This window comes from Schistocerca nitens, chromosome 1, assembly GCF_023898315.1.
Source record: "Schistocerca nitens isolate TAMUIC-IGC-003100 chromosome 1, iqSchNite1.1, whole genome shotgun sequence".
Lineage (NCBI taxonomy): Eukaryota > Metazoa > Arthropoda > Insecta > Orthoptera > Acrididae > Schistocerca > Schistocerca nitens.
Window position 1 is genome coordinate 789,523,568 of NC_064614.1, and position 20,877 is coordinate 789,544,444.

Sequence of the window (20,877 nt, forward strand, 5' to 3'; positions counted from 1 at the left end):
GTCCATGAGGATGTGAGAAGCTGGCCTGTGTACCACCTGTTTCTTCATAAGTTTGCAACACATGCAACCTGTCAATGACTGTCACAAATATAAGGCAACAAATCTATGTATGTCTTTTACAGCGTTTCTTTCCACAGATCTATCACTGACTCTTCTCTGCTCACTAAAGAAGCAGTATATGTCTTTGTTTTTACTATAACTTTCTCAATATGTATTACACCACAAAGTTTATGGGATCTGGAATCACATTCTTGAAGCATTACTTTAGCTTGGCAATGTCTTAAAATGTCTTAATCATGTGGGGGACTGATGTAGCATCTCAGACACATGAAGGCATATTTTCTTTGCACCACTGAAACAATTGTTATGATGTTAAAATATGGTTTTCATGAGGTCACTTGAGGTTGACAAGTGCGGCTAATCTCTTTACTGCCCCTGCAAGCCCATCACAAGGTCCTTTACCTTGTGTTGTAGCAAAAAAATTCCATTCAAAATCTTCCTCATGGTAGAGTATATCCACGAACTTCTTTTTGTTTCTGTATTGCGCACCAAATCCATGCAACAAGTAGTAACTGTGCTTTGGAGTTGGATACAGACATTTTAAGAAATTGAGGAAAGTGTGCTGGAAAGAATACACACATCTGCATCAAGCTGAAGGCAATCAGATATTTCTACATATGACAGATTTTGTATTTTATAAGTATTTGCATCTCTGCAGTAAGCTACAAATGGGTGAATTGTAACCTGTAAATTATTCCAGTGAAATCTTTGTTCTTCATCCTGAATGGTGATGGAGCAATTCCCTACAAAACCACAAAGAAAGGAGATATTCATTTACTTTGACTTCTTTGATGATCTTAAAGGTCTGTAACTGTTGCTGGGTGATAAACGAGTGTGGTAAAAGCTGTTATAAACTCGATGCAAACATCTCATTGAAATCATCTGTTGGTTTTGTTATAATCTCCAGAACTACTCTGCCAGTAGTTAACAGACACTTGTAGCTAACTTTGTCAACGCAATTCATACCAAACAGTTTAAACAGATTATAAGTCAGTCTTGTCAAACATGGATAGTTGGGATATGCACCTAAGAAACATGCTGGCAATGCAGAGTTTCATGTAACAAATGCTACACAGTGCTATAACTTAAAAGTCTAGTGTCATAAATACAAAAAAAAGCATGGTTACATTGGCATAGGCAAGAACACAGTGTTTTGGCTGCAATTCACAAAATTTTGAGAACCAATATTTACATCTGCATATGTATCTTTGAGCTATCCATACAATTCCTTAAGACTGTGCAACCCAAACTGCTTCTGTCTCTAATTCCATTTTTTTCTTCAAAGGCACAGTGTCCTTTCTTCTTGGAATCACGTCTCAGATTATGATCACAATAAAAAATCATGAAATTTTAACATCTTCAGAAAAAAATCTGAAAGCTCTGTTATCCCACCTCACAGTAAAAAAACAAGGAAATAGTGGTTGCTGGTGATTTTAATGTGCATTTATTGAAAAGCTCCGTCAGTGAACAATTCTTGCAATCAGTAACACTGCCATTCAATTTAGTTCCTATGGTGAACTAGGATATGTAAATGCTCTGAGACTGATATTGATAATATTTTTGTAAACAACCCTAGGGAAATAAAGTCACATCATAAAACCATTAGTAAATGGACTATCTGAGCATGACATACAGCATTTTGTGTTAAATGTTGAAACTTGTCAGGATAAAAATCTATTAAATCCTAGTAGAGGATGGTAATAAAATCACTCAAAAGTTGAGAAATTCAGGAACTTGCTCAAAGACATGAACTGGATAAATGTTTACAATACTTCTGTATCAAATGGAAAATAAAAAGCATTCAGTAATAAAGTTGAGGCTTCTTAAACTATCCCGGTGTAATAATTCGTTGTATTCATATCAGGTCTCCAGCCGGAACATTTCTTCATCTGGACACAATATTTCGGCAGTCCACCTAGGAGGTGAGTAGGCCGTCGCACTATCTCACCAGAACTGAAATCAAGCACACCACAGTGGCTCCTTTATACACTGACCGTGGGTCCACCGCACATGTGTGAAAATAACTGCCCTCTAGCAACAGGCATGACAGCGCACCGGTGGTGAAAGCTCACAGAAACGATAAATCGATATCAAACACTACTGACAGTTTCTGAAGACCGAGACAAGGGCCGTTCTTAATGTCAAACACAACAGGGTTCCAATACTTACTTAAAGGATACCCCCTTATCTCTATTTATAACATTGTCAGATAGACAGATTTCAATGGCTTCTTTCACTGCAGAGTCCCAATACCACGATGCAGGGGCAACAACTTGTGTCTCATCATATAAAATTTTATGTCCTTCCGTAAGACAATGTTTTGTCACCGCAGATTTTTCTGGCTGAAATAAATGCGTGTGGCGATGATGCTCCACGCAACAGTCTTGGACCATACAAATTGTTTGTCCAATATAGACTTTCCCACAATGGCAGGGAATCTTGTAGACTTCAGGTTTTCTCAAACCTAAATCATCCTTCACTGAGCCCAACAGGTCTCTGGTCTTAGCAGGTGGACAGAATACACTTTTAATATTAAATTTCTTTTAAAATTCTACCGATTTTTGAAGATATGCTCCCTGCAAAAGGAAGGAATGCCACCGATTTGCTTGTATCTTCCATTGGTTTCCACAAAGGTCCAATCTGTAGAGCGTGACGATTCTGATTGTCAGTATAACCATTCTGCTTGAACACAGTGTTTACATGATCCAGTTCTTGTGTAAAACTGTCTGCATGTGAGATGGCATAAGCTCTTTTTACCAATGTATGTAGGACCTCGTTGCGTTGGTACAATGGATGACAACTTGATGCACGAAGATATCGGTCTGTATGCGTGGGCTTATGATAAACACTATGTCCTAATGTCCCATTATCCCTCCTGTAGACCAAGACATCTAAAAATGGAAGTTTACCATTCTTTTAAACTTCCATTGTGAACTTAATATTGGGATGCAGGCAATTAAAATGATCTAGGAAACGATCTAGAGCATCCCTCCCATGTGGCCATGCCATAAACATATCGTCGACATATCTCCAGAAGCAAGTTGGTTTTATGAATGCCGTCTTCAGCGCCATGCCTTCAAAATTTTCCATAAACAAATTGGCGACTATGGGGGATAGTGGACACCCCCACAGCCACTCCGTCAGTTTTTCAAAGTATTTGTCATTAAATAAGGCTGTTGTGCCTGTTGCTAGAGGGCAGTTATTTTCGCGCATGCACGGTGGTTATATGGACAGTGTATAAAGGAGCCGCCGCGGCGTGTTTGATTTCAGTTCCGGCGAGATAGTGCGATGGCCTACTCACGTGAAGATGGCGGCCAGGTGACAAAATGTTCTGGCTGGAGACCCGATATGAATACAACCACTTATAAAGTTACTTCCACTTTTGGAAATTGTTTTCCCTAAAGGTAACTCAAATCATACAGAAGACAAAAAATAAACCATGGATCACACAAGGAATAAAGATATCATGTGGTACAAAAAGGAGACTGTATGTATTATCTAGGAACAGCTCTGATGTTAGCATTGTAATGTATTACAAAGAATAGTGCAAAATATTGAAGCATGTAATCCAGTAACTGAAGCAGCTTTATTACGAGAAAAAGATAAATAGATTAGGCAACAAAATAAAAACTCTATGGGATATAGTGAAGACATAGAGACAGGTGGGGCCAAAAAGGAAGAAGAACAGATAGCTCTAAAAATATATGAGACACTGGTAACAAGGGCATGTAGTGTTGCAAACCTCTTAAACAAGTAGTTTATTTCTGTTACTGACAGCTGGGATTCTCAGGTTCAGTGAACAGTGCAATTGAGTACAAATACTCAAGTCTCTAAAAATAACTCAAGTAAAATGGAAATGACACACACATCTCCCAAAGTAGTAGGTAGCATCCATCATAAAATTCTTAAATTTTAAGTATTCTAGTAGGTATGATAACACATTAACAAAGTTAATCAAAGAGTGCTCATGCGAGTTGAGTTCTATCTTAAGTTATTTGTGTAATCAATCTCTTATCAGCGAGACATTTCCAGACTGGCTAAAATATGCTGAAGCTAAGACTCTTCACAAGAAAGGGGATAAGGAGATACCATCAAACCATCGACCAATTTTGTTTTAGCCGGCGTTTCCAAAAATATTTGAAAAGGTTGTGTTCAAGTGTCTCCTTAAGCATGTGACTGCAAATAATATATTGTCCAAGTCACAGATGGGGTTTAAGGGTTCTGATATAGAGAAAGCTACTTACACTTACAGTGAGAATGTACTTAATTCATTAGATAATAAATTAGAGGCCACTGGCATTTTCTGAGCTATCAAAAACCTTTGACTGTGTGAACCACAGAATACTCTTAAGTAAATTAGAATATTATGGTGTCAGCAGCAATGCTGTGAAATGGTTTGAGTCTTATCTAACAGGAAACAAAAGGTGTTGCAAAATACCTGTGCAGTACGCAGTCAGTCTTCATCTGATTGGGAATTAAGTACATGTGGTATTCCTCAAGGTTCCATCTTAGGTACATTGCTTTTTCTTGTGTACATTAACGACTTCTTGTCCATTACATTGCCAGATGCTTTCTTGGGTACGCTGCTTTTTCTTGTGTGCATTAATGACCTCTTGTATGTTACATTGCCAGATGTTAAGTTTGTTTTGTTTGCAGATGATACAAACATTGCAATAAGTAGCAAGTCAAGTGCAGATTTAGAAATAGCTGCTAATTAAATTTTTACTGACATCAATAAATTGTTTAAAGCAAATTCACTGTCATTAAACTTTGAAAAGGCCCACTACATGCAGTTCAGAACCTGTAAGAGATTTCCTTCCAGCATATGTATAACATATGAAGACATGCAGATCGAAGAGGTTGACAGTGTTAAATTTCTGGGATTACAACTCGATAATAAATTCAGTTGGGAAGCGCATACCACAGAACCACTTAAGTGCCTAAACAAGTCTGCACTTGCAGTGAGAATGATGTCAGACATAGGAGATATAAATATTAAAAAACTTGCATACTCTGCTTACTTTCACTGTATTACGGCATATGGGATCATGTTCTGGGGCAACTTATCAAACCGAGCAAAAGTTTTTACAGCGGAAAAAGCGTATAATTAGATCCATTTCTTGTGTAAACTCAAAAACATCATGTAGAAATCTTTCAAGGAATTTGTAGTCTAACCACTGCTTCTCAGTACGTTTATTCCTTACTGAAATTTGTTGCAATTAATATATCTCTATTTCCAAGCAATAGATCAATACATAGTAGGAATAAGAACAATCTACATAAAGACCAAAAATCATGTACCATGATCCAACAAGGGGTCCAATATTCAGGAACACACATTTTCAATACATTGCCAGCAACCATTAAAAACTTGGTTTCAGATCAAGCCTAGTTTAAACAGAGCTTTAAAGACTTTTTCATAGGCAACTTCTACTCTATACATAAATATCTTAACTAGGATTGTTAGACCAGCTTCAGTAAAAATGTCTGTTAGATTTCAGTTTTGACAGCATTTGGCCACAATAGTTGAGATTAGGTATTTTGTGCGTGATAAATTTACTAAACTTGTGTAACAACATTTCGTGCTGACAGTGCATTAATTAACATTCACAGTTTACTGTAATGTATTCACCTATTTTGACAATCTCCTGACAAATGATCAGGGTAGTATGTACTATATTCAAATGTTTTCTGTTTTTGATGATATACTTTTTGACACGTTCTTCACCCAAGAGAATCATCTCCTTTTTTGAGTCTATGGAACGAAAACTGAATCTAATCTGTACATGTTGAATGGCTTTTACACAACGTCTTACCTGACTTTGGATTTGGTGTCACTAATATTTCATGTTCTGTTACTAACTATTTTGATCTTCGTACCACACAATCTAAACAGAAAATTCTTTCATGGTTTTCCTTATATTCCAGCTCTCTGAAAGTGCTGTCAAAATTTATATTTTGTCACACATACATTCTGTATTGTGAAACTTAAATCTTCGCTGGGCTATGGTTTCCCTTTCTCATAATTATGCAGCAACACTGAGGTTCCTTTTCAATATTTCCTTTGGGTACTTTTTCTAACACTGAAGCCTTTTTTTTGTTCACAGTAGATTCACCTAAAGACTGAAGGCTAGTATTTAAAGAATTCAGTGACAGATACGATGTGATTTCATCTTCACTAAACACCTTTTCTGGGAGTACCTTGCACAGCTGAGGCAACACCTGCTGTGGTTGACGAGTTTTGTGATATTTTCTTTCTACAAATGCTGTAAATTTTTCTAGCTAGTAATTCTTTACGACACTTGTTTACCATTCCATCTTGAACATTCCACAAATTCTTCTGTACTATTACATGATCTTCTTTTCTAAATGGATTGCAGCAGTACAATTTTGACTGGAAATCCATTTTTCACGAACTACAATTGAATACTACTCACAGTAAATGAACGCTGCAGTTTGTGTAAACAAGCCCCACCCTTGGAACAAGCTATGACGACTGGTTGAAACAACTCTCTCTGGCTGTCCACAACAAGAAATTTTCACCAATTTGTCAGAATAGAAGTGACTGCTATTGTCTGCTATTCTGAAAAAATCCAGATACAAAACTGCATAGTGCATTTTATTAGTGAATGAGGTAGACGAAATTAATTTTTTGTCATGATGCCTTTGTTGTGCATCTTGATATTTATTTATCATTTTTTTAGCATCACACTGGAGCATTAAATAGACACACACACACACACACACACACACACACACACACACACACACACACACACAGTGTATCAAAATGGATGGCGCAAACTTACATAGCTGAAAGTACACAATAATAGAAGCACAAATGTCAAGTAAACATGGGCCCTAAAACACGTACGTTAAGAGCTATGAGATATTCTTGATTTTCAATATTGTGAAACAAATCTCTTCTACTGCAAGCTCTTTGCTTTCCATGTTTTGGGAAGTGGTAGTATGGACCAAACAAGAAAAAAGTGTCCAGTAAACATGTGCTCTAAAATGCATACCTTAATAGCTATGAGCACCTGTTCATCTTCGGTACTTTGGAACACAACTTTTCTAATGAACAAGTGCTCATAACTTTTAAGGTATGCGTTTTAGAGCACATGTTTACTGGATATTTTTTTTCTTGGTTTGCTCCATACTACCACTTCCCAAAATATGGATCAAGCAAAGAGCTTGCAGGAAGGAGATTTGTTTCACAATATTGAAAATCAAGAATATCTCACAGCTCTTAAGGTATGCGTTTTAGAGCCCATGTTTACTTTACATCTGTGCTTCTATTAACGTGTACTCTCGGCCACGAAAGTTTGTGCCATCCTTTTTGATGCACCCTGTATATACACACATGCGAACATTCTTAGAAACCAACCATGCTGCATACTGGTGTAAGACTCTGCTCATTAGCTTTTCAATTATACACGTTTCACAGCTGCATCTGGATTAGAACCAGAATTATAGTCATATATGTTGAGAGAGACATGTAAATTTCACTCAACTTTCAAACTTAGCAGATCTGTAACTTTCTTCACACTTGTCATTTACCTCTGTAGATTGATAGTTTTCCATCTTTTATCTGGATCACTGAATGTATCAAATTTGAAAGAAATCTCAGTGAGCCGGGTTAAGTGGTGCGTACAATTGACATGGAATTACCGCCGCCCCCCCAGTATTTTGGAGTTGCACAATTTTCCAGTTTTCCACTTTCTCAAAAACTGTTTAAACTCCTTTTTTGCTCCCTTATTTCTCAAATGAAAAACATATATTTGTGTTTCCAGTGGGTTAGGCTTTTATTGGTACCTTTCTAAGTAAGTCTGCCAACTGTTTCTCCCCTACTGCATCAAATTCCTTGCCTTGTGCAGTGATGACAACGTCATCAGCATAGACAAAACTTCAAGTCCCTTCAGGTAGGTGTAGATCATTTCTGTAGAAGTTTACAAAGACGGAGCTAGAACACTTACTTGAAGAAAGTCATTTTCCTATTTCCTCCATCTGCTTCTCTGGCCTTGGAATTCTCTAGCAGATGATTTGCTTCTTAAGGAGATTTTGGACCATACAGGTTAAGAAATAGTCTTTTGTTAAATGGCAGAATTTCCTAATAAAATATGATGGTTCACAATATCATAGATAGTTATCAAACCAATGAAGGCAGCTTCTTCAATAAGGTTTCTAGCGTACCCATCTTCTAGACTCTAGGTGTTGGGCATGACTTGGGTTGTTTGGGGAAAGAGACCACACTGTGAGGTCATCGGTCTCATCGGATTTGGGAAGGACGGGGAAGGAAGCCGGCCGTGCCCTTTCAAAGGAACCATCCCGGCATTTGCCTGGAGCGATTTAGGGAAAACGTAAATCAGGACGGCCGGACACGGGATTGAACCGTCGTCCTCCCGAATGCGAGTCCAGTGTGCTAACCACTGCGCCACCTTGCTCGGTGTTTGGCATGACTGACTGATTGATTGGGATGTGCAGATTTTTCCTGCCCTATAGATTGCTCGTTCTGCGATTAGGAAGGGGTTAATCTTAGGATTCCCTTTCCAACACCTTGTAAATGTGGGATAACAGAAAAATCAGCTGCTAGCTTTTTGGGATGCTTCACTCTTTGCCAGTTTTAATACAGCTATGACCTTAGTCCTCCTCCATATTTTTGGAATTTCACAGGATTGGACACTGTTAATCAACAACTGTATCAGCCTTTTCTTTGTGACCAAAATCTTTAATTTGCTCAATTCATACATCATCCAAGCCAGATGCCTTTACTCATACTACATTCCCATAAAGCCAAACCTAATTAGTCTAACATGAAAGGTTTGCAAAAATCTTTTTTTTTTTAATAATGTTGTCTTATGATTTTTGTCTGCTTTGGTGGAAGTAATTGGTTTACCATTTAATAAACATTAATCTATTGCTCCTCTTGAGCTTGGGATACAGAAGACAGTGCTGTCTGAAGAGTTTGCTCACTGCAATGTTTATAGTAGTATTTTAGTATGGCAGTTGTTTCAATTTTCATTCTTAATAGATAGCTTCTTCTGCAGCCTCTTGGAATACCTGCCCTTGAGTAGTGTTTTACAGTGTCCACAAAGTCTGCATGTTCCCCAGGTTTGGAGGGACTGCACAAATCTATTAACTGAGTGTAACAGTTTTCTTTTTTTTTTTTTTTTTTTCCCCTACAGCCTTCTCAATTTGTATCTCCTTTTACAACAAACTTGTTGAAACTGTTTATGAACATTTCTTACCTCCTCGATACTATTCTTTTACTCATTTCACATTCTTGACAGCTGTGATTCATTCTGGAATACACAGAACATCACAGGCATCCTGACTCAGTTTCTACATTCTTCTATAAAATATTAAAGAGTTATTGTTATTCTATATTCGAGGGGTTTCTTAAATTAGGCATATATAATAAATAGATTTACTGTAAATTATTGTTCCTGCGTAAACCTTAATAACACGTTTTCTGTTTAAAAACAGTTGTTTTAACTTTATTGATATCTTGGTTTGACAATCTTAAATGCTGGTTCAATATATCTTCAACAGAACTATTTGATGTTGCTACCAACAAGAGAAGAATTGCCATCATGATCACCAACTTCTGAACCGGATAGGCACCAAAAGAAAAAGATATTTGTCTACCTTTTAAGTCTTGGAGGATATTCCGCAATAAATACACTAACAAGCCAAAAAATTATGACCGCCTGCTTAATAGCATATTGGCCCACCTTTGGAATATAACAAACAGCAGGTCTCTGTGGCATGGACTCGAGATGTCCTTGGTAGGTTTCCTGAGGTACATGGCACAAGATGTCTATGCACAGGTCATACAGTTCCCACAACTTGAGCTGATGGTTTGTGGGTGCAGAGCTGGTGCTCAATAGAGCCTCTTGTTTCATATCAGGTGAACTCCTTGGCCAAGACATCAATGTGAGTTCACTACCATTCTCCTCAAGCCACTGCAGCATACTTCTGGCCTTGTGATACGGACAGTTATCTTGCTGGAAGAAGCCACTACCATCAGGGAAAATATCAAGGGTGAAAGGATGCAGGTAGTTCACAATAATGTTCATGTAGTCCAATCATAGCATCTTTCAGCTGCTTCTTCTGCTTTTGAGTAGTGCATTTCAAAAAAATTTCTCAGCTCGAGCTTGTTGTCAGTTTCTTTTCTCAGAGACACTTGCAAATTTCTTTTGTCAGCCTACGTCATTCATCCTCTGTAAACGCCTAAAAAATTTTAGTCTTATTTTCCTTATAGTTATTTTTTTCCCTCTCTACATATATTTTGATATACTTCATCATTGCTTCTTAATTTCCAGTCTTCCATGCTCCTCAGGAGAGCTAAAATTCTGCCCCCCTCCTTCTTTCTAATATTCTTTTTCTCTCTAACACTTCTAGTTTGGTGTAATCCTTTGTTAGCTTCAAATATGTTACTGCCCCACCACGACAATGTTGCACTTGGTGTCCTGTGACTGTTATTGGAAACACGCAGTGACTTTACTGCAAACAAATGCAGTACTGACTATGGAAGGTGCCTGGCACTGTGAATAAGGTAAAGATAGTTGTGCATATACTATCAACTGTTTCAGCATGTCCTCATAAAACATCTCAATAAAAACTCACGCTACACCTACCAAAGTGCCCTCACTCACAGGTTCAATAATAGCTTGGTCGAGTAATACAACATTTAGTTCAGAGGACCAAAATATTTAGCATTCTGCAAAAAAATAAAGGAGATTACAAAAAAAATGTGGATAAACTTAGAACACAGTTGTTTTCTAAGAATTCTTAAACGCATTGCACTCAAAGAAACTAAATAACATACTTACAAAAATTTGTAGGACTATCACAACAGTGCTGAGTTTGCACACGTGATTCACAGTGTGTACAGGATTGGAAATTACATGCATTTGGAGAGAAATGAAGTATGGACGATTACAGACACCAGCAACCAGTGAAAAACGTGTTAAATTTGGGTCTTAAGTAGGATTTGAACACAGATCCTTGCCTTTTGTGAGCAGAGTTCTTCCTAATTTCCCTATCCAGTCACAGCTCAATTCAGATAGTACTGCTCTTTTCCTCTCCATATCATGCAAAATCACTCCCTAATGTCTTGCAGGACTGGAACTCCAGAAGTAAAGAATGGATTAGCCACTGGCCACCGGAAGGTTTTAGAATGAATCTTTCATTTGTACACCCAGTTTGAAACTTCTACAGTCAAAATTCAGCTCACATTTTTTAGTTATTCATCTCATCAGTGATGGGACATTAAAGCTTAATCTTCCTTATTATAATCTGAATGTTCACTCCCAGGCTGAAGTTACTGTATCTAGTGATTTCTTGTTGGTATTTTCAAGCAACACAGCTAATTTTCGTACAATTTTAATTCTGCATGTACATACACCCTCAGCAAACCAGAGCAAAGTGCATGGCAGAAGGTACTTAGCAAGATATCACAAGTTAGGGTTGCAGAGTGACTACTTAAATGCCTTTATGCATGTTCTAGTTGCTTATAGTCAGCTACCAATCACTGTTTCAAACACTACTTTTGTGCAGATATTTTTTAACTTTACAACCTTATCAAACACATGGGAGCTGAGATGAGATAGGGGAGCACATTTTAATTAGGAGCACCTTTCAATAATTTGAATTTATCACCACTGAAATTACGGGCACCTTTCAATAATTCGAATTTCTCACCACTGAAACCTATATTTGCTTGGTCAACGAGCAAACAGTTTCCTCAACAGGACAATAGCTGAGATTGGATTCCTCTCAATTATAATCCATAATAGGATTGCTACTGAATAAATGCTGCTTCATGAGGATTACAGAAGCATCCGACTCTACCCATGTGCTTTGACCCATGACGTCATCAGTATGGCGGAAATGGCCGTTCTCAATGTCTCCAATATGGTGCCTATGATGTCGCTACATACACATGGTAACAAACACAAAATACAAATAAATAAGACAACAACATGTCCTTTTGAAAATACAAACCAAGTAACAAGACAACTGCAGGAAATTGGTGTTTTTAGGTTGGGGAATATCACAATACCAAAACACAAAAAATTTACCACATTCCTCTACACCAACAAAATCCACAGGAATCTGACGTTTTCCTTGACCTATATAGCTCAACCACAACTGTCGACACCACAAAACCAACATTAACAACAACAAAAATTGTAATCAGACATTTCCCTTGACCTATGTAGGTCAACCACAGGTGACGATACCAAAACACAAACACCTGCAGCTACAAAAATTGTAATTAGACATTTCCCTTGACCAATATAGATCAACCACATTTGATGACGCCAAAACACCAATATTTACAACTACAACTATGAAAATAGGAACTATACATTTCCCTTCACCTATGTAGGTGAACCACACCTAATGATACCAAAAAACCAACACCTTCAACTAAAAGGACCACAAACAAAATAAATCTCCCACAACATCTACAACCTACCATCCCAAACCACCCATGTCAGCCCCCCCCCCCCAAACAAAAAAGCGCCAATAAATAAAAATCACAAAAATAAACAAAAATCAATCACACCTTACAAATCAACAACTGCAACCAAAAAGGTCCTCTACAACATAATCATAAAACGATCCCCCCTCCTCCCCCCCACACACACACCACCACCACCACCTAAATCCACAACAATTACCCACAATCCCACCCCCAATCCCCATACCAAACCCCCTCAACAAACCACCTTCGGCCTGTACATCTTATCCACAGTCCTCAGAAAAACTTGAAAGATACAATAATCCCCAGGAACACCCTTCCGCCAGCAATACTCATCTAATGAGACTGCAGGTTACAAGAGCACCTCTTCCCACTCCCTATGACTGAGTTAACTGATCTCCAAAACCTCTCTATTGTATTAGTACATGCCCTAGTTTCATAATTTTTAAACTCTTAACTATGGGTAACAACTAAATGACCAAAATCCCTCTTCCCCAAACCCCTATAAGACAACAAAGCATCTGAAAATACACTATTCCCCTCCTCAATATACTCTTCAATCAAATCCACCAATTCCCTCTTAGTACAGCCCTCCAAAACCCTGAAAACACAGTAAAACTGGAGACTTACCCCTCCCATACTTCCCCTTCCCAAACTGCAACTCGTCGACCTCAACTGCAACTCGTCGACCTCAACCACCACCCCTGACCCACCCAACTTACCCCTATACTTAACATAGTCAGAACACAGTTCCCTACAAAAAGAAAATCAGCCTAACACAGTTCTCTCACTCATTCCAATCTAATGTGCACAAAAACTAATCGAGGACCTATAACAGAAACAGTACGTCAGCAAAACAATCTCTCTTGTGGGCAGCCTAGTTTTCTTGAACCATGTACCGCATTTAATGGAGTGCCAGACGTTATGATGCTGACACCACTACATGTACCCATCCCTGGTCCAAGACTCACGGCAAATACTGCACTTCACAATCTCAGCAATCAGTCCAAATACCTGGACGAATTTAATAGCGGACAATGTGGCCTCCCTCATCTCCGGCAGCAACATAGCACTGTTATATTTAATTGTCATATCCATACCTAACAACAGATGCCACACAATACATTAAACGTTTTACTGCACCACAAACAACAGACCAATAACAGCTAACGAAAATGCCAAACACATAAACAAAAAAAGTTGATAACTCCTTGAAAAAACTTCCAATACTTACATCCTGAACTACAAACACTCCCAACAACTTCACTCACTCATCCAACCAACACCAAAGCTCAAATGAACACAATAAAGCACATTACACTCAGTACCCCCCCCCCCCCCACACACACACACACACACACACCAGAGGGCACCATCAAACACAACCAACTCATAAACTCCATCCCATACTGACATCCCCGCCAGCCAGAACACTTACGTTGCAGGTCAAAGCAGATGTGTCAAATCAGACACTTCCATTGACCCATCGTAAAAAGTTGAAGCCAAATTCTGTGTTCAATACTGAATTTTTGTTACTTACTCATGTCATATAGTCAATGGCTTTTCCAGTAAACTTTCATCAATACAGAAAAAATATAAAATTTAAATCAGAAATTTGTGCATTGGACAAGAATTTTTTTCCTTCGGTAAACAGGCCTAAACTGATTCAGCCAGTTCTATTTCCATTTTCTATCAGTTTTGCTACATTTCAACCTATACATTTATTATGGGCATATCAGTTAATAAAACATGTGTGTACTTGATTTACAAATAAATAGAGCTTTTGACAATGTTGACTGGAATACTCTCTTTCAAATTCTGAAGGTGGCAGGGGTAAAATACAGGGAGTGAAAGGCTATTTACAATTTGTACAGACACCAGATGGCAGTTGTAAGAGTCGAGGGACATGGAAGGGAAGCAGTGGTTGGGAAGGGAGTGAGACTTGTAGCCTCTCCCCGATGTTATTCAATCTGTATATTGAGCAAGCAGTAAAGGAAACAAAAGAAAAATTCACAGTAGGCATTAAAATCCATGGAGAAGAAATAAAAACTTTGAGGTTCGCCGATGACATCGTAATTCTATCAGAGACAGCAAAGGACTTGGAAGAGCTGTTGAATGGAATGGACAGTGTCTAGAAAGGAGGATATAAGATGAACATCAACAAAAGCAAAACAAGGATAATGGAATTTAGTCAAATTAAATCGGGTGATGCTGAGGGGATTAGATTAGGAAATGAGACACTTAAAGTAGTAAAGGAGTTTTGCTATTTAGGGAGTAAAATAACTGATGATGGTCGAAGTAGAGAGGATATAAAATGTAGACTGGCAATGGCAAGAAAAGCGTTTCTGAAGAAGAGAAATTTGTTGACATTGAGTATAGATTCAAGTGTCAGGAAGTCGTTTCTGAAAGTATTTGTATGGAGTGTAGCCATGTATGGAAGTGAAACATGGCCGATAAATAGTTTGGACAAGAAGAGAATAGAAGCTTTCGAAATGTGGTGCTACAGAAGAATGCTGAAGATTAGATCGGTAGATCACATAACTAATGAGGAGGTATTGAATAGAATTGGGGACAAGAGGAGTTTGTGGCACAACTTGACAAGGAGAAGGGACCGGTTGGTAGGACATGTTCTGAGACATCAAGGGATCACAAATTTAGCAGTGCAGGGCAGTGTGGAGGGTAAAAATCATAGACGGAGACCAAGAGATGAATACACTAAGCCGATTCAGAAGGACGTAGGTTGCAGTAAGTACTGGGAGATGAAGAAGCTCGCAGAGGATAGAGTAGCATGGAGAGCTGCATCAAACCAGTCTCAGGACTGAAGACCACAACAACAACAACAACAACAACAACAACAACAACATTATTTAATTGCTACCAAGTAACCCATCCCATTTGAAAAATGCCACAGTGTAAGGATACATTTCAACAAAAGTATGATTCAGCTGAAATATAAAATCCGACCTTTCATTTATTACTAGAAAATGCAATAACAGAAATTTACAAGTTATCCAACATACTCCAGTAACAAGTAGTGCCAATAAGGTTTCACACCACAAAATGAGATTATGAACTTTGTTCAAATATGATCTCGTTTCCCCTACCACAATCATCCGTGCTAGTGCTCCTGTTTTTATTGAGATATGTTTAAGGTAATGTTCAATTCCAACTACGGATCTCCATGAAATGTCGCATTACTTATTAAAGCAAGCTAAGCACTTGCTAAGTCCTACAAAATTTGTGTGTGTTGTATCCCTCTGATCATCATCTCTAGATATGTTACACTTGTTAACAAGATGGATGGCACAGATTTGCAATTTCCAATATTCATGCAGGTAGGGGAGCCATTTAGACTCATAGCAATGTCATCTTAAAGTACAAAAGGTGTTTCAGATTTATACGACAAAGATACTTTTGTTATGTATCTAAAAACAAAGATGATGTGGCTTACCGAACGAAAGCGCTGGTAGGTCGATAGTCACACAAACAAACACAAACATACACACAAAATTCAAGCTTTCGCAACAAACTGTTGCCTCATCAGGAAAGAGGGAAGGAGAGGGAAAGACGAAAGGATGTGGGTTTTAAGGGAGAGGGTAAGGAGTCATTCCAATCCCGGGAGCGGAAAGACTTAACTTGGGGGAAAAAAGGACGGGTATACACTCGCACACACACACATATCCATCCACACATATACAGACGAGGAACACACCACTATTTGAAGATCTATTGGAAGAAAGTAGCTACTAAAACACTTTAGTCTTTGGTCCCTTTTTATTTTGGGTACTTTAGCTGATTTTTTACTTCTAACCCAGCACCAGTGAACATAATCTAACATGACTGAATCTTCTTAGGCTGTGTAGGTATCCTACAAGGAATTCTGGCAGAACTCTAAGTCACTACATCAGACTTAAGCAACTCCTCTTAGTCAGAAATGTTTGGAAACACAGAAAAATTCCAAAGAGTAGTAAGCTAGTACAGATTTCAGTAATTAAAATCCCACAAAGTTTGTTTATTTTGCACTCTTCCCTTCATTAAAGTGTGCAGAATAATATTTCACCAAAATATTAACAACAATAATGAATAGCAATAAGATCCCCATGATACACTTTCTCCTCCTGAACTTTGCTAAAAAGAGTAGGATTTGTTAATACAACACAATAAATGAAAATGATGGCTGGCATGACAATGCTATAATGTAAAGGAATACACAATGCAGGCACAAAAAGAGTCAGTTGCATCCAGAATAAAACACATGTGCTGAGAAATAAAAAAAATTTCATTTATAAACAAACTGAAAAGCATTTTCCCTCAAAAGCTCCCACTCCTGCTGGATATTTTTATGGAGACAGAATATCTACCTACATAAGGTTGGGTTAAATTCAATCATATATTCTCTGACCAAATGAAATATTTTTGGTAAAAACTTTTAAATAATACCAAGAGATGCATTACAATGATAATATATATTTTCGAATGATCTGTACCAATAACTATCCCTGCCCACCAATTTAGAAATGATGGATGACTGGCAGCCAAAACGAATTTGGAAAACAGTTTCACAACACAAAAGGAAAAAGAGGATGCCCACCAACATGAAAAAAAAGGTGTCTGTTTATGAGGCACTAATAGCTGTTACCAGGAAGAAGAGTGGATCAACAGAAATGAATGGAAAATGGGAAGCAATAAACAAACACATAATATGATCACGAAGATCTACACCAGACTTCAATTAAGTCTACAATGACTGTCATGGGTTATAAAGTTTTCCACCTCTAACATGAAGCCTAACACTTAACATCAGCAAGAGCAGCAATTTCTACATTCATTGTTGTTTTATTACTTTTTACAATCCTCACATGGTTAGATCCACAGTTTGAAATGTCTGACACAAAGCTCTCGACATTACTAAATGAAAGATGGATATGTCTGCAACAAATTGGCTTCAAAGTCCAATCACTCTTGCATTACTTTCTAAAATGTATTTAATTATTTATAGTCTTCAGTGTATCTGCAACTGGCACACTATACTTGTGCTTCTTGTTTGATCTATGGAGAGCACCACAACCAATGACTCTTATACACTGCTCACCTAACAGTATCTTCAATCTTGTTGAAAACTTTTTGGTGGTAGGCTAATATGATTGTTCTTTGTTTTCTTCAACATTAAAAGTCTCTCAAAACTCACATGTATGGTATTCTTCCAGCCTTATGTCACCAATGTATTTGGTGATAGCTAATGCTACATTCAAAATCTCATATAATTATCTTCTAGATATGAGAGTTTCTGCATAGCAAAAGGATAATGGGACTGCGCTAGATATCATGAGCTTTAAGCAGGAAACTGGCAGCCCGATTTTGACCAATTACAGGAATATAGATTGTATTCTTACGTATCAATGAGTGGCTACCACATCAAACATAAAAAAAGATAAGCCTAATTTTAGAAGTTGGATCGTTATTTGGACACACAATTGCGAGAATGTACGCCTTCCGTTTGCTAACTGAAGGAAGGCTTGGGCGTCTCTTAGTACGTGTGCTTACGCTAAAGTGGAGCAATGTTTTTCTTCTCACAAATCCAAAAAGATTTGTAGTACTGAGCACTGGCAATCACTGCCCTTTATTTTAATTATGATTAAGTAATGTCAATGCATTACTTAGCTGCTGAAAAAAAAATTCTGCCAACATTTCATTCTAATCACAGGTAAACTTTCCTGTAAACAAAAACGCGATTCGAGGCAAAAGTACATGTATTTGGTGAAAGTTTGCAGCTAATACACAATCTGTATTCATTGTCATTCCATTCAGTTGTGGTGCAGTGTGTCAATGCGCATACAAATGAGATTTTAATACGCTGGGTAACGCAGTGCTCACTATTATAACAATAGGAATGTGGTATTTCTTATCAGCTGCTTCAAATTCCCCTCGTCCAAGTATACTCACGCGATTTCACGTTTTCAACGATGCAATGGCGTCCACCACCAGCTGGCTTGTTGAGCCAATCGAAAGCAGCGTTTCTGGTAGCCACACTACAAACAGCCAACAAGAAGTGGCGTCATGCACGTCGTCCATCTTGTCCATACCTAAGAAATAAAGTAGTTTTCACATCTTTGTTAAGATTGTTGTTGCAATGACTGCAAATCAGATTAAAGGTAGCGGTTGGCCGCGAAGAGGAAGTCAAAATGCAACTTTCGATGCCAAATACGTCGCAAATCAGTCGATTACTATCAACAGGACAATTAATCTGTGAGTAGTAGAGTACTTCTTTTCCTGTAAAGCGAGGGCCACCGATTCGTAGGCGCAGGGGCTGGCATGGTGGACGTGTTTTGTTAGTTAGGCGGTGTGGGAACCCTGTGCGTTAGTAAAGTGAGCGACAAAGTTGAAAGCTTGGTGTGTAGGGCGTTGCTCAAGTATTTGTGGCTGGTCTTTAATGCCTGAAGAATCACTAATTATGTTGCACGAGAAAAGAACCCTTTCTCGCGACATTAAAATGTAAGCGAAGTCTTATTTGCATCTGACTCGTTAGGTTATACTTATTGGGAAAAGAAATGCTGTGTACTTAATACACATCCGTATCACTTTTGTTGTTACTGAAATAATTCCTTGCACGGTGTGTTTTGTGTAACGGGTATAATATTTTTGCGTAATAAATGAACCGGTACGGCATGTATTTTGAATTACTTATTTAATATCGACATCTTGGGGGACATTTCGGCAGAATTGTCGATGGCTTTCTGGAGGTTAAAACAGTAAACACATTGTTTTTAATGGAAAAGTGGTTAAAATACCAATATCGAATGTGTTGAACTGTTTGTAGAAATTTTATAAACAATGTTTGAGAGGTTTATAATTTTTCCGTAAGTATAGGAATTTTGATGGCGACATGCTTTGCGGTGCACAACGATGATACAGTCGCAAGTTAAATTCATTGATAGAGAGGGTAAAGAAACTTATAAATGAACACAAGACTTTTATAATCTTCAGGAAGCTTCGTATCATGTTTGGAAGCATTGGTGTCTCTAGAATTCGCCGTAACAGAAAGACTCCGACATTTTCAGTACCGGCACTTCCATCTCACAGTTTTGAACGGTTGATATATCTGGAGAGGGCGCATGAAAGTATTAGTCTTAAAAGTATAAGAATAAAGACGTCATGCATCTTGTATTATTGTACACATTTCGTGTTCGGTAATCTGACATAATGTATTCCTTCAATGTTAACTAGTTGCAGATGGTCAGGATTATTTATGGTGCTAGTGTATGCAGTAAAACGTTGTTTTTTTTTTTACTTTATGATACAAATGTATTTTAAACGTTATTTTTATTAGGTACCCACTCACCAACTACACCTTTGGAACTAAGGAGCCTTTATTTGAGAAGGATCCATCAGTGCCTGCAAGGTTTCAAAGGATGAGGGATGAATTTGAAAAGATAGGAATGCGAAGAAGTGTTGAAGGAGTTCTACTTGTACATGAGCATGGTTTACCACATGTTTTGTTATTGCAACTTGGGACAACGTTCTTTAAATTGTGAGTACAGAAATGGTAACATTATACTTACCTTTCATTGAGTTCTCTCTCTCTCTCTCTCTCTCTCTCTCTCTCTCTCTCTGTGTGTGTGTGTGTGTGTGTGTGTGTGTGTGTGTGTGTGTGTGTGTGTGTCCATAACATCTTAGATTATATTCCTCTAGTAGAAGGAATAGTTTGATAGGACACATCTTGAGGCTGGTAAATGGAGGAAAGTGTGGAAGATAAAAATTGTAGAGAATTGTTGAACTGTGGTGTCATTGAATGTTTTGATGACATGTAATGTTTTCTACAGTCTCTTATAATGAAATGTAGAAGTCATTTAACAGCAGTAGGGGGTGTTTAACATTTCATGAAGTCTCGGTCCCATACCACTTCCTTTGAAACAGGAATTTTCACAGTTGTTTGGAAAGGTAAACAAGATTGTTTACAACGAACGTTATTCAGTTATAAATGAGAAGACTGTTCCTCGTAGAAATAATCACAGGAAACTACCCTCAAAGTGCAGTGGTTTCTGTGTGAAAGTGAAAGAATGCTCTTTGCAGAAACCACTGGTGCTATTACAAGAGACATTTAGTGGTACTGAGGTACTTGTGTGGATGTAGTGCATTGTAGCAGTCACTTAAATGTTCAGAGTAACAGTAATTGCGGAAATTGATTTGTGATTGTAGGAGATAGTGACTAGATTTTTTATAATGATCATATTGAGATCATTTCCAACAAAAGTACACTAGACTCTTGCTAAATTAGCCATTCCTCGCACATATGGGTGCTGGATTAGAAGAAGTGCTGGACAGTC

General features: G+C 37.9%; 2 protein-coding genes across 3 annotated transcripts in view; one reads left to right on the forward strand and one right to left on the reverse strand.

Moving 5' to 3' along the window:
* The window catches only part of LOC126262144 (protein BANP-like), a 215,570-nt gene extending 196,921 nt beyond the window's left edge, over positions 1 to 18,649 (reverse strand). The window contains exon 1 of the mRNA XM_049958597.1: positions 18,497 to 18,649. The gene's annotated coding sequence lies outside the window, so the exon portion shown is untranslated. The remainder of the gene's footprint in view (positions 1 to 18,496) is intronic.
* A 19-nt stretch (positions 18,650 to 18,668) lies between these two features.
* LOC126262160 (cleavage and polyadenylation specificity factor subunit 5) overlaps positions 18,669 to 20,877 on the forward strand; it is a 111,451-nt gene continuing 109,242 nt past the window's right edge. The window contains exons 1-2 of one of the 2 annotated variants that reach the window (XM_049958598.1): positions 18,669 to 18,799; positions 19,881 to 20,081. In XM_049958598.1, coding sequence (XP_049814555.1) covers positions 18,684 to 18,799; positions 19,881 to 20,081 — 317 coding nt within the window. In that variant the 5' untranslated portion in view covers positions 18,669 to 18,683. Of the gene's footprint in view, positions 18,800 to 18,829; positions 19,046 to 19,880; positions 20,082 to 20,877 lie in introns of those variants that run through there. The other variant, XM_049958599.1, reaches the window with a different exon arrangement.